Source organism: Eurytemora carolleeae, unplaced genomic scaffold (genome assembly GCF_000591075.1).
Source record: "Eurytemora carolleeae unplaced genomic scaffold, Eaff_2.0 scaffold122, whole genome shotgun sequence".
In the NCBI taxonomy this organism is placed as follows: Eukaryota; Metazoa; Arthropoda; class Copepoda; order Calanoida; family Temoridae; genus Eurytemora; species Eurytemora carolleeae.
Genome location: NW_019396131.1, coordinates 397,925 through 413,507, shown reverse-complemented (window position 1 = coordinate 413,507; position 15,583 = coordinate 397,925). Strand labels below are relative to the sequence as shown.

The window sequence follows — 15,583 nt, the reverse complement described above, 5'->3', positions numbered from 1 at the left end:
GATGTAAAGACCAAAAAAGAGGAATGAAGACAAATGAATAAGTAATGTAGGAAAGAGGATCGATTGCACAACGATTTATTTTATTTTAAACCACAAAATCTCGAATTTAAAACTGCTGGCGTTGAGGTTCCCCGTGTCCTGAAGGTTCAGTTGAGCGCGCTAGATTGAACGGAGAACACATGTGTTAAAACTACTTTCTCCGTGCACACAGTGAAACTTCAGTACTGCACAGGCAGGAGGGATGAGAAGGATAGTTCACTTGCTCTCCTAGTTCTCTTAGTTCTTATACTGATATTGGATCCAGTAGCGAGGTATAACAGAACCTAATCCAAACCTTTCATGTTTTATCCCATCCTTTTATCCTTTAAACCTTTAATCTTTTATCCATTTTTTCAGATTTTTAAATTAAAAACGTGATTTATATTTTGATAAAGGAAATCAGTTTCATGATGGCATCAGTTTAATGCTTATTTGTATATTATGTATATTTGTACAGTGTTGCATCATCAGCCTCATAGAAAAAAATTAACCATCTATTTATATACATATTTACTTTGCTAATCTGTTTGTTTGTTTGTTTGTATCCAATAAAAAAGATGGACGTTTTAAAAAAAAATTTCCACGGGCAACGCCGGGCACTTCAGCTAGTTATTATTATTAATATTATTTATTTCACATATAAAACAGATGTAATCATTCATATAAAGGTGTGGTTGGTAAAAATCCAAAAAGAAGAAATAATATTTTAAAGCAGTGATCTTTAATTTACACGCATTATTTGTGATTTTTACGGCAATTCTCGCAAAAACTTTTTAATTTAATAAAAGGTTATTTCGAAGATATAAAGTCAGCGCTATTCTCTGGTTAACTGTTCATTAACCATGGTTGAGAACTGAAAATAAGAAAATTTAAATAATTGAGGGTTGAGATGATTGCCAATATTCTTATTTTTTATCCGAGTTTTCTTTGAGCTTTTGTAAATAGTGATCAAAAATCGAACTTCTGTTGCGGATGGTATTTTTCAAATACTTGAAAGAAGCGTTGGATGACATGAAAATGACAATAGGCCACTCATACTGAAATCATGACTGGGCCAAGATCTAGTTTCAAATATTATGAACAGTCGCTTTATTTTGTAAAATTTAAACAATGGCTCTATATTTACAAAATACCGACAAAATAAAGCGTAAAAACATACAATTCTCATCAAATCCCTCATTCTTCTTTCCATCATCCTTGAACCTAAAGGTCTATGTGTATATAGAGAACCTAAATCTTCAGTCTCTAGGTGTATATAGAGAACCTGAACCTTCCGTATCTAGGTGTATATAGAGAACCTAAACCTTCAGTCTCTAGGTGCATATAGAGAACCTGCTCCTTCCGTATCTAGGTGTATATAGAGAACCTGAACCTTCCGTATCTAGGTGTATATAGAGAACATGAACCTTCAGTCTCTAGGTGTATATAGAGAACCTAAACCTACAGTCTCTAGGTGTATATAGAGAACTATATCTTCAATATCATAGGTGTATAAAGAGAACCTGAACCTTCAGTATCTATGTGTATATAAAGAACCTGAACCTTCAGTCTAGAGAAGTATATTAAGAACCTTAGATATGGTTTTGCAAAATAGATTAGATTTTAAAGATAGTCAGAGACTTTCGCAACGTCCGGGTGCATATTTCCTTTTCAGAGTTTTTGCATTCAAACACCCTGTCAGTATGTACTGCAGTGAACTATATATATTGTGTACCATATGTACAGTGTACTGTCAGTATGTACTGTGAACTATATATTGTGTACCATATGTACAGTGTACTGTCAGTATGTACCGCAGTGAACTATATATTGAGTACCATATGTACAGTGTACTGTCAGTATGTACTGCAGTGAACTATATATTGTGCACCATACCAGTGTACTGTCAGTATGTACTGTGAACTATATATTGTGTGCCAGTACTGAGTGCAGGCTTGATATTTTTACATTAATCTACCATCTAGGAATGATGATAAATGTTCAGTCTAGAAATAGTTGGAAATCCAGTTCCTTTTAGATTTTATATTGGTACAGTTAGTATTGGTGTCAGATGGTTGGTTCTGCTCCTGGTATAGTATAAACCAGACTCAGGGTATACTGCTCAACAGATGTAGGGAAACCTACTCTCACTACACAACATACTAGAAACATTAACACAAAGCCTTTAATCCAATTTATCTCCGGATCTCAAAATATCTATTTAGAAGAAGAAGAGACAGTTTTAGGAATTTATTAGTTTAAAGGGACTGTTTGCGTAATTAGTAAGGTTTCCAATTTTTTTCCGGATCAATTTGGACCCAAATATAATCTTTTGAAAATTAACCTATCTCGACCTAATTAAGAAAAAAGTCTGTCTCCTAGATGCTAGACTCTTTTAACGTATTTTTAAAATTCGGTGATGGTGATGGACCAAACCTTTGTAGAGTAAAAAAAGTAGATGTTTATAGTTCCACATTTATTGAAAATATATTTCGGTCTAGGTTGAGTCTCGTCAGTTCTAACAATAATAACCATCAAAATCGATAAAAAAATTTTAAATTGTTAAAAACCACAAGAAAATATACAAACGAAAAAGATCTAAAAAAAAATTTGGCTGTCAAATGGACATAAGGGAAACGAACTCAGATTATGAGATGGAAAAAAGATAATTTGCAAATATTCACTTTAAAAAATGTTTTAAGACAATTATTATTCCTTGAGATTGTTTCTATCACAAAGATTAAAAACAAACAGTTTAGATGTATGTTTATAAAGTGGTGGTGGGGGTCGATCTAATTAACGAACTTTTACGTAAAAAGCATATTTCTTTTAACGTAATTGGGAGGAATTTTTCTAAAATTATAGGGTCTCAGTTGACATAATTGTCTTCCCATCGTGTTCGGAACATTGAACATTTATGTGGTGCTGGGGCGGATAAATATTTTTACAAGTAGCTTACAAATCAATTTGATAAGTAATATGGGACTGTGAACACTGCACAACTACTGTGTTTTTGTTTCGTGGACTATTTGAAATCAGAACTTGAGTTAAACAGTCGTCTTTCTATTCCACAGTTTTATTTAAAAGTTTGTATAGCATAGGACGTACGTTTTTTACCTTTTATCCAATGAATTTAAGGAAAATATTAATTTATATTATAAGTGGCTGCAGAACAAAATTAAAATAATATTTTTAAAAATAATTTCACCATAATCTAACATTTTCGTTGGTTCGTTGGTTTTCTAAAAAGTGTAATATTAATATATTGTGTTTTCGAACATGTAATGTATATATATTTGTATTGAAAATTTAATCTCCTAAAATTTTACGGAAGCCATATAAATATTATTTTCTATTAAACAGTAGGGAATACAAACTCTATAGTTGTATTCAGTATATAATACACAGCATAGTCAATATAAAGTGTGTATATTAACTAGACATATACACAAATATACACAAACTCTATAGTTGTATTCAGTATATAATACACAGCATAGTCAATATAAAGTGTGTATATTAACTAGACACATACACAAATATGCACAAACTCTATAGTTGTATTCAGTATATAATACACAGCATAGTCAATGTAAAGTGTGTATATTAACTAGACATATACACAAATATAAAGGAATTGAGTTTTTTGCCACAAATGCCAATTTTATGATACCTAAATCTCAACAACCAGATGATGCATACCTTTCATATTTCAAACTTACATTGTTTGATCCACCAAAATTCATAGTTTGAAATATCTACGATCTACGATATTTTATTTTAAAGAAATTTGGATTTAAAAATCCGAGTTTGTGGCAAAAACTCAGTTCCTTTCAATCAGAAATTTTTTTCCTTATTGCTACTTAGAGTTTTAAAAATAAAAAAGGAATTAAGTCGTTGCCACAAACTCAAATTTTCCAATCTCAAAATATTTGCAACCTGATGGTGTAAACTTTTGATATTTCAAACTTGAATTATTTGATCTAACAAAATCCTTAGTTTGAAATATCTAAACTCTACGACATTGCATTTGATATCAGGATTAGAAAATCAGAGTTTGCGGCAAAGACTCAATTTCTTTCCGAAATTTTTTCCATCTAAATGTTTTTTTTGGCTCAAGTTTGCTGTGTAATTCCGTAATTCATTTAATTACGTAATTTTTAAAAAGAAAATTTTAAAATATATTTTTTTTGAAACTTTTAGACTCTGTTGACCAATCAATTCCCTAAAAAATATTTTTCTTGATCGATTCGACCGTTTTGGCATTTATTGAAAACATACGTATATACTGAATACTATAGCTTGGGAACCTAGCTTTGTCTGGAACGTTAAATCCGGAACAAAAACATTTCCCCAGTCAAACTTTAAGAGAAATCAAGGAGTTCATGAGATATAATCAAACATACTGTCAGACAAACAAACAAACAAACAGAGATTACTACTGTACATATATATATATATATATATATATATATATATGTACATATTTATAAGTTGTTTAAACTGTATTATATTGCCATGCATATGTTTTACAAAAATTCTCAATCGTGCTTTGGCCATCATGGCTTTTCATGGGATATTAAGATTTGTAAAGAGTTTTCTTGTTTCGTGGATTTGGTGACCTTCAATTTGGCAGATTAGATCATGACGTTTGTCAGTTTACTTTTTTCATAGTTTTATAAATCTTTAGAACTAGATTTCTAATTTCTAACTGATTACTTGCCTCAAACAGGGATTTTCTCATTATTTTATCTTTGCAATTTCGTATCTTTGCCCTATAATTTTTTTAACTAGTTAAAAAAGGTTTACACCATCAGGTTGCAAACATTGGAGGGCTAATGACCAATTTTTTTGCATGAAGCAGTGAAAACTACTTATCGGTTTGTTTATATTCTTTTGATGAAAAATAGAATATATGGGGTTAAAGGTTAAAGGTATGTAGGTTTAAAGAGTAGAATTTATTGTCTGCTAGACACGTATTTATGGAACCGTTAATATTTTATTTTTCGCTAATTTCATGTTTTGCTTACACCATTTTTAAACACAAGAAAACAAGTAATTAAGCTTATGCACAGCTAAGTACAGGATTTTCTTTAAACATGAGTAATAAACTGTTTAAGCTTTTATACAGGGGGTTCTTTAAACATGAGTAATAAACTATTTAAGCTTTTATACAGGGGTTTCTTTAAACATGAGTAATAAACTATTTAAGCTTTTATACAGGGGTTTCTTTAAACATGAGTAATAAACTATTTAAGCTTATATACAGGGGTTTCTTTAAACATGAGTAATAAACTATTTAAGCTTATATACAGGGGTTTCTTTAAATATGAGTAATAAACTATTTAAGCTTTTATACAGGGGTTTCTTTAAACGTGAGAAATAAACTAATCATATACAGGGGTTTCTTTAAACATGAGTAATAACCTAATCAAGCTTATATACAGAAGTTTCTTTAAACATGAGTAATAAACTAGTCAAGCTTATATACAGGGGTTTCTTTAAGCATGAGTAATAAACTAATCAAGCTTATATACAGGGGTTTCTTTAAACGTGAGTAATAAACTAATCAAGCTTATATACAGGGGTTTCTTTAAACGTGAGTAATAAACTAATCAAGCTTTTATACAGGAGTTTCTTTAAACGTGAGTAATAAAATAATCAAGCTTATATACAGGGCTTTCTTTAAACGTGAGTAAAAAAATAATCAAGCTTATATACAGGGTTTTCTTTACACATGAGTAATAACCTAATCAAGCTTATATACAGGGGTTTCTTTAAACGTGAGTAATAACCTAATCAAACTCATATACAGGGTTTAATTATCAAACAGACTATCGCGAAATACTTAAAATACAATAAATTAAATATTATTTTTATGTAATTATAAAGTTCGATCAAAACAATATATTTATAGAAAGTACTTTTAAATGCCGCTGATATATGAAGATTAATCCCAAAAATATTTCAGGAATGGGGGTTGAGGAGATAGAAACTGGGGAACCGAGGCGAGCGGAGAGAAAAGCTAAAACAAAAGGAATTCTCAAAAATTCCGGAGAAACCAAGAAATCTCGCAAACATCATTCCAACCATGGAAAACATGTGGAGATCAACCTAGAGCAGTCGGAGAGAAAGCATAGATCCAGGAAGCATCGGGACGAGAACCGCGACTTCGGGATCTATGATACTCCGAAGGGAAGTACTGTCAAGTGGAAAGAGGATTTGAATGCCGCGTATGAAAGATCTCGACAGAGAAGTCTGGAAAGATCTGTTTCTGCGGTCAACCGGACCATTGTTACAGGTACCTTGCCTCATACAGTGGGTCTCGAGAATGATGATTGCTTATTAATTAAAAAATATAGCAAAATTAGGATTTCTGTGTTATGATTTTGTTACGTATTGTTATATTTTTTTATTCATGAAAAGAGAAGAAAATAGGGCTCTCCCTGAGGGGCTGTTACAGGAAAATCTTATGAAATGAAAATTTCTAACAAATAATCTCAATATATTATCAATGCAAAAACGTAATTTGAGTTTTTGCCACAACCTCAAATTTTCTAATCTCTAAATCTCTATATCTTTGCAACCTGGTGGTGTAATCTTTTGATATTTGAAAATTTTATTATTTGACCAAACAGAATTCATAATTTGAAATATGGAAGGTTTACGACATTGGGTTGCAAAGATATAAGGTGTAAACAAATTAGAGTGTGTGGCAAAAATTCTATTAACTGAAAATTATGAACATGAACTATTCATTTCTGTAAAAATATGACCGCACGTCGATAGGCTTTAGTCCTTAGGCTATACAGTGTGAACTGTGTCTGAGTTTCACAGGGCGATTCATACGCTTTATAATTTAAATAGGTCATCAACTAAGAAAATCCGCAACAAAATCTCGATATTGGCAGATTTTAAGCATTTTTTATTTATTTTTAAGTCTGACCGAAAATACCAAATACAGGATAGTACCCAACAATTTTAAAGATTTTAGAGACGACTGAATGGAATTCATTCAATCTAATCTAGTCTTCCATTCACTATTTTGTTGCAGCTGTATTCTTGATTTCTGTAGATCAAATTTAACCTTCTGATCATTACTTTTAAAAAACATGTATCATTCTTTAAGTCTCGTTCTGGTGTTCCAACGTTTTGACAATGACAACATTTAATCCCGACTGGCTCGAAATTATTATTATTATTATTATTATTATTATTATGTTTATCATTATTATTACATTACTATTACTATAATCAACGAATTTTGATCGGAACCAGGATTGTCAGGGCTTCTCACAATAATTGAAGTTGCGAAACAAAGAAACCGAAAACTAGAGACATTTATTATTTTTTGTTAGGTAATTATTTAAAGTTACATAAAAATCCTTTTAACTTCTAGATGATGACGAGGCCTTCTACGAGAACCTCGTGTTCCTTGAGACTTCGAGGTCGAGTAGTGTACACGTGGAACAAGTGTACGATGTGCCGCGTTCAAATTCGGAAGCGCTTTATTTCAATCAGAATTTCGAAGACGACCTGCAAACCTACGATACACCGAAAACCGGGAAATCAGAGATTTTGGAACTAGATTACTTCCAGAGTGATTATGATGTCCCTAAGGTGAGAAAATTATTCAATCCAAACGTTTTGATTTTCAAACATTTAGACCAGACCTTTGAAAATTGTTCACGTTGTTGTGTAATGTGTATGCAATAGAATGTTAAATAATGAAGTTATTTATAAAAATAATGTTTTTCTATTTGCAGACCAGAGACCATATTCTTCCCCCAATAGAAGAGGAGAACCCAGATTATGATACATTAAGGTAAAACAAAGAGCAGTGTTTAACACAAAGCCTGGATAAGATTGGAACCTCTATTCATAACATTAATTGTATCCGAGTAGGAAGGACGAACTGCCAACTAATCTTGATAATACTTGCAGAGGTATATCGGTGGGAGCAGATCAGGATAATATTTATGAAAACCAAGATTATAGACAGGTATTTGTGAAAACCAAGATTATAGACAGGTATTTGTGAAAACGTCCTACCCTAAATACTACTACTCCAACTCCTATTCCTACTTTCTCCTACATATACTCCTCCTCTTACTTCTAGTCCTTCTCCTGTTTTTACTCTTACACCATCTTCTACTCACAGTGATCTAAAGGTTGGAAGCTCTCTCGCGAAAATCGATGAGAATTTTGCCAGTTATTTTTGAAAACTGAAAACAACTGATTAATAGTTCTAAAATGTATATGTCTAGGTCTACCAAAAATATAAATAAGTTAGTTAGTTCGAGTCAGTATAGAAAATACTCCTTCTTAATCTTACTCCAATAATTCTACTTTTTTGCTACCCATACTTTTTCTCCTACTCTATCCTGAAACATGCTTTATTCTAAAACCAACATAACCAAAAGAAACTCCAATTCTAATACAAAAAAATCTCCACCCCTTCCCCAATTTCCCCTTTTTTAAAAAGTGAAAACCCCCCTCCGGCCTGCTAACTATGTCCCCCCAAACCTTTATTATCTAACAGGAAGAAAGAACAATATTTCTCTCCCTAATGTTTTCTACTAATCCTAGAATGAGACTGAACCTATCTACATGAACGAACTCAGTGATGACAAAAGCTCTGGATATAGAAGTTCTCCGTCCTTGCATAGTGATGATACCCAACCTTCCTCTCCGTCCAGCGGAGATATGTTTGGTAGTGTTGAGGACGTATGTATCAAGGATACGGAGAACATGATGAACCTGAGAAAGATATTCTCGTCCAAGGATAAGGTACGCTTAAACAATTATATATAATCTCTGCACTTAGAGAGTGACTTAGGAGAAATCATTCATTTGTCACGGAACCAGGAGAAATATATCCTGACCCTTTGTTCTCCTAGAATATGCATATATAGAGAGTGTTGAACTAAACTCTAGTATCTAGTCTGGTATCTGGGTTTAGCACCACTTTAGTTAAATTGATGTGGCCTACAAATCCTACTGGACGGTAGAGATACAGTTTTAACTTTCTCCCATAATCCTCATCCTAGACCATACTCAGCATCAGAACTTGATTACACACGGAGAAAGTATAAGTTTACGGGAACAAAAGGTTGTATATTTCAGTTTCATATAAATGCAATTAGTTAAAACTACGAATTGTTTCCCAGGATAAATTCTAGAAATCAATTCATTCTCTTTTATTGAATAAAACATTTGGAGAAATTGAAGATAAGAAAATAGTTTTCATTTTTATATAAATTAATGTGTTCACACCTTGCATTAATCATACGTTTATTATTTATGCGAAAACATGAAGGCAAAAGTTCAAATCTAAGGGTGGTTAGAAAAGTGAAAACTTAACTTTATTCTCATTATTAGGAACTATAAATTAATTTCCTGATTTAGTTAATAAATAAGTTTTTTCCTGGTTGTAAAAAAAATACTAAGGCTAAAACCTTGATCTATTAGTGAGCATATGCTAGTATAAGCCTACACCTGGAGGAGGAGGCACAACAATGGTGATCAAATAATTTACTCAATATAAACATTTTATACCATGAAAACTAGAAAAACTGAACAGTTCTTTAATTCTTTTATTATTATGAAAAGAAATCGGGAAAAGGATAATCAAAAAAAAAATACGTGAAAAAAGAACAAATTACTAAAATTTGGGGTAAGGGAAAAAAGTAGAAGAAAAGGAAGACAAGAAATGCGGGAGTAAGAAAATTTAAGCAAAAGAGATCAGAAGTAGAAAAAGGGGAATAAAGTAATAATGCAAGAAAAGAAATGACAAGACTAAGGATTAAGAATGAAAAGTTTTAAAAAGTTGATGATATTTTAAAAGAAAGGATGATGAAGAAGAAGAAAGGATCATGAAGATGAAGAAATGATAATGAAGAAAAAAGGATAATGTAGAAGAATGAAGGATAATGAAGTAGGAGAAGGAATTATAAAGAAGAAGAAAGTATAATAAAGAAGAAGAAATGAAATTGAAGAAAAAGAAAGAATAATAAAGAAGAAGGAAGGATAATAAAGAAGAAGAAAGGATAATGAAGTAGAAGAATGGAAAATGAAGAAGAAGAAAGGAAAATGAAGTAGAAGAAAGGATAATGAAGAAAAAGAAAGGATAATGAAGAAAAAGAAAGGATAATGAAGAAGGAGAAAGGATAATGAAGAAGAAGAAAGGATCATGAAGATGAAGAAATGATAATGAAGAAAAAAGGATAATGTAGAAGAATGAAGGATAATGAAGTAGGAGAAGGAATTATAAAGAAGAAGAAAGTATAATAAAGAAGAAGAAATGAAATTGAAGAAAAAGAAAGAATAATAAAGAAGAAGGAAGGATAATAAAGAAGAAGAAAGGATAATGAAGTAGAAGAATGGAAAATGAAGAAGAAGAAAGGAAAATGAAGTAGAAGAAAGGATAATAAAGAAGAAGAAAGGATTATTAAGAAGGAGAAAGGATAATGAAGAAAAATAAAGGAATATGAAGAATAAGAAAAAATAATGAAGAAGAAGAAAGGATAATGAAGAAGGAGAAAGGATAATGAAGAAAAAGAAAAGATAATGAAGTTAGAGAAAGGATAATGAAGAAGTGGAAAGAATAATGAAGAAGAAAAAAGAATTATGAAAAAGTGGAAAGGATAATGAAAAAGAAGAAAGGGAAATAAAGAAGGGAAAAAGGATTATTAAAAAGAAGAAAGGAAAATAAAGAAAAAGGAATGATAATGAAGAAGAAGAAAGGATAATGAAGAAGGAGAAGTGATAATGAAGAAGGAGAAAGGTTAGTTAAGAAGGAGAAGTGTAAATGAAGAAGAAGAAGTGATAATGAAGAAGAAGAAAATATAATGAAGAAGAAGAAGTGATAATGAAGAAGAAGAAAGGATAATAAAGAAAAATAAAGGATTACTAAGAAGGAGAAGAGATAATGAAGAAGGAAAGGATAATAATGAAAAAGAAAGGATTATGAAGTAGAAGAAAGGATTATGAAGAAAGAGAAGGGATAATGAAGAATAAGAACAATTCAAAAATTAGACACGTTTCTGTTGTTAAATAAGGAGAAGTGTTCTATCCTTAAGGTTTAAAGGGTACCGATGTGAATTAATGTACCCCCTCTTTAATGGAAATTCACTGGAACATACTCGTACAGTCCCTTTATACAGGATCTAAACATAAAGGAGTCTTTGTCACAAACTCGAATTTTCTAATCCCTGTATCTTTAAAACTTCATGTTGTAGACTTTTGATAGTTCAAACTAAGATAATTTGATCCAACAGAATGCATAGCTTGAAATATCTAAGGTCTACGACATTGTGTTGCAGAGATATAGGAATTAGAAAATCAGAGTTTGTGTCAAAGACTCAATTCCTTTGGATATTTTACTGAGTTTACAACAAGCGTAAACCGTTATCTAACACCACAAAACTTAAACATACAATTCATTGTCTAACATTTTCTTTTCAGGAGTTTCCCGAAAGACATGATGTAGCAGTAGACACGTCAAACACCTTGGAGCGACAATATCAGGAGATTAACAGAAACAAAAATAGAATTAAGGAGAAAGTGAAAGAAAAAGATAAGTTTAAGGAGAGTGTAACGGAGAAAGTGAAAGAAAAAGATAGATTTAAGGAGAATGTAACGGAGAAAGTGAAAGAAAGTATCAAGCCCCTAAGAACAATTGAGAAACAAACAAATGAACACATGCACATTGAATTTGAAGAATTTGATCCTGAGAACTCTCTGACCCGGAATATAATTTCGACAGAATACAAGAACGGATTTAAGAAAGAAGAAATAAAAAACAAGAAGAACGAACGTCAACAGAAAGGATCCAGCAGTTTATTCAACCTGAGACAAACTTTCAGCCGGAGTGAATCAGATCTATTGAGACCAAGTGTGGAACCCGTCCGAAAGAGGAATCCGTCCGTCTTCGACCTAAACTCTCCGATCAACTCAACCCTGAAAAAGAGTACTCCCACCCGGACACAAACTGAAGAGATGAATGAAGATATTTCTCTTGCTCCGACCCAACCTAACCGAAGAAGGAAGGATACCGTTGATCAAATAAAACTACGGTTTGAAAGTATTGCAGCCGTGAAAAACTCCGAAGTTTTTGAATCTCGGAAATCTATGAAAAAACCTGAAAAGATGGAGTACCAAGAATCAATACCAAGTATTCCTTCCGTCCCAGTTCAACCAGTGAATACAGCAGCAGTGAGTAAGGATGCTAAGGATAGAGATAGATCGGTTGATGTTTATCATGAAACTATTCGACAAAGAACTGTCAAGGAAAAAACTCAAATATCTGCTGATCTGTTTAAATATCAATCAACCAAAACTACTCCAGTCCCAAATCCCAATCCTATATCATCTAAACCTACTCCAGTCCCAGCTCTCAATCCTGTATCAAACAAACCTACTCCAGTCCCAACTCCAAATCATGTATCCCCAGACACAGATGAAACGGGTTTACCGTCAGTAAGAAAACTCCTTGCAAGGTTTGAGACAGGAAAACCCAGTTCAACCCCAGCTCCGGAGCGCACCAAAACCGCGTCCCGAGTTTCTACAGAAGAGAAACCTTCCAGGATCCCACCCCAATTCAAAAACCAGCAGGTTAGGACGGAAACGAGGAAGATTGCTCCGACTGTAGGAGTAGATAACCTTGAGAGTCCTCCTCTTGTTTACAAAACAGGGAAGCAGGAAACAAATGCTCACAAGGATGATTCAAAATGGGATCCCGAAGTTTTTGTGAAAAGTTTATACAACCTTCCTGCTCTAGATGAACCCCACCTGAGCGGAGATGATGGTCCCGTCTCCCTGGACAGTTCCCAGTCCTGTCCCTCTATAGAAGGGTACATGGAGAAACTGCCTGCTGGTAGAAAACGTCCAACGCTATGGAACAGTTGGAAAAAACATTATTTTGTTGCGAGGAATGGAATTCTTCATATTTACTCCAACAAGGCTCAGACGGAGCTACTTGAGAAGCTGGAACTGTTTGGAGGACAGGTCGACTTCATGGATTCAAGTATGCTGGGGATTGAGGATAGAAAAGGACAATATGTTGTTGTACGATGTGCTTCTCATATAGCAACCCAGGAATGGGAATCTGCACTTTCCTTCCATACTCTGGAGAACTATGCAAAGACATTTATCTCTCCTCATCCTATACCTAGAGATATTAAAACCATGTCTAATATAATAGTAGTTGATCTAGGTGGAGCCTCTATCCGAGCAGGAATATGCGGACCCACACCATACCTACCTAGACTTTTCTTCCCAAGTTTAATGGCCGTTAACCCTGCATCTTCACAAGAGAAATATTTTGGATTTGACGCCTTGAAACCTGAAATTAGATCTAAATGTAACATATATTCTCCACTGTTACCCTCCAAAAATATAGATAAATACTCTGTTGATCTAGTTGCACTTTGTGGATTCCTTCTCAAAGTTTTCCAGGATCTTAGAGTTGATCCAAAAAGATCCGAACTTCAGCTCAGTGTTCCACGAAACTTTAATGATAAAACCAAGATTGCGATTGCATCCCTGCTCTTTGACGAGTTTGAAGTTAAATCTGTAAACATGGGTCATCAGTCGGTCTTCACCCTTCACTCCTACAATACAGATACTGGTATAGTTGTAGATATAGGAGAGAGGATGGAAATAGTTCCTATAGTATCCGGATATAAGGTTCAGTCTGGGCTCTCCAGGGCTGCAACAGGAGGGATGGAGATGTGTAATCATATGACTCAGGCCCTGCTTGGACGGAACTATTCTCTCACAGCTCATCTAGATACTTACATTGTGAGACAGGTTGTAGAGAGGCTGTGTTATGTGTCAAGAAGCTTTGAAACTGAGATGGAGAACTTTAAAGGAGAAGAGAAGTCCTTGAACCTAAGTGAAGGGAGCAGGATATCTTCGGTTACACTAGGTCCAGAAAGATTTCAGATAACAGAAGGAATATTTAAACCTGAAGGCTGGGGGCTGGACCAGGACGGAGTACACTTACTGGTAAAGAAAGCCATCTCCGAGTGCAGTGTTGATGTGAGGAAGCAGGTTTCTCAGTCTATATTCCTGGGTGGAGGACTAACTCTAGTTCCTGGGTTCAAACATAGGCTGGAGCTAGAGCTAACCAAACTACTTCCGGTTCGTCCTCGAGTCCATGCGTCTCCGTATAGGTACCACGCGGCATTTCTTGGCGCTTGCGCACATGCAACTTCTAAGGATTATGAGCGTACGAGGATAACAAGAGCACAGTGGCAGGCGCGTAATGTTGATGTAGCTAAATCCTGGGTTCTTTGAGAAGAAGAAGAAAACTCCTAACAATTCTTCTTCCAACATTGTTCAAATGTTTGAAACTGTTCTGAACCTTGGTTCAAATATAAAGTTAAAATGGCGACTTCAGAGTTGTAATTAATTGTTACTTAGTCCTTTCATTTACTCATTGTTAATAAAGGGAATATTCCCGGCCTCTTCCTTTACAAGAAATCCCTCCCCCCCTAAACCCACAAATTGTTTCCCCCAGATTTGAGACCTAAATTAAAATGTATAACATATGTATTTTTAAAACTGTATAATGTAATTTTTTTGGCTATTAATATTTACTGGTCAAGGGATAGTGCAATACAAACATAATTTTTGTGATAAAAGTAGTTTTAATTTTAATAAAATAATCTTAAATTCTTTTTTTCTAATTTCCAAAATAAAATAAAACTAATTAGTTAATAGTTTAGAACTAACTGCTAGCAGCCATAGACAACTTTTTAACTTGTAAGGGAAAGTTCAAATTACCCTCCAGGCAAAGATGGATTCACAACGGTACCCTTGTAACCTTGAGCTGAACAATAATGTGGAAGATATTTTTGCTTTTCCAGGTTTAAAAGTTTTATTTTCTGATAGTGCTAGACTTGTCAGGCAAAGCCTTGTAGGGTACCGTTGTGAATTGCATTTTTGGATGGAGGGTCACTTGAAATTAAGCTGCCAGTCCCTTTTTATAGATTTAAATCCAAAGAGAATAGAAAATATATTAGAGTGGAATTTAGACAATCACACGGTATGTATTTTTGTCAGCCCCTGCAAATGTTCACAAATTGTATGTAGTAGAGTACAATAATACAGTATGTTCCCTGGACTATCCATTTCAATTTCGAATTTTTTAAAGCTGTTAAATAAACTTTAAAAAATGAATAAGGTGAATAAAAACATCATTTGATTTATAGTTATAACGGAAAATCATCGTTTGTAAAGTAAAAGGCATAGAGTCTATGTGAAATGATCATTGGTCAATTATGAAACCAGCCTATTTCATAATTTGGTTTTCTTTTAATATTAATTTTAGATTTTCTATAAAATGATGTTTCAGAGCCCAAAAGGTTATATAGCGCAAATATGTGAAGTACACCTGCAGACGCAGTATGGAAATAGACAACAATATGGCCGTTTTACCCTTTTTACTAGTAAATTTCACTCTAATATATATTCTATTCTCTTTGTCTAAATATTTCCAGGGAATCACTTTGAATTGAATATATTTTATAATCTTCGGTTTTCTCTGATATTTAAGGTA

The 15,583-nt window shown here is 33.3% G+C and overlaps 1 protein-coding gene across 1 annotated transcript; it reads left to right on the top strand.

Moving 5' to 3' along the window:
- Nucleotides 1–158: 158 nt before the first annotated feature.
- Nucleotides 159–14,700, top strand: LOC111695866 (uncharacterized). The gene is made up of 7 exons (XM_023465329.1): nucleotides 159–311; nucleotides 5,990–6,319; nucleotides 7,418–7,638; nucleotides 7,785–7,843; nucleotides 7,963–8,020; nucleotides 8,608–8,808; nucleotides 11,485–14,700. Exons 2-7 carry the CDS (start codon nucleotides 5,992–5,994, stop codon nucleotides 14,317–14,319), a joined length of 3,702 nt encoding a protein of 1,233 aa, XP_023321097.1. The 5' UTR covers nucleotides 159–311; nucleotides 5,990–5,991; the 3' UTR covers nucleotides 14,320–14,700.
- Nucleotides 14,701–15,583: the final 883 nt, after the last annotated feature.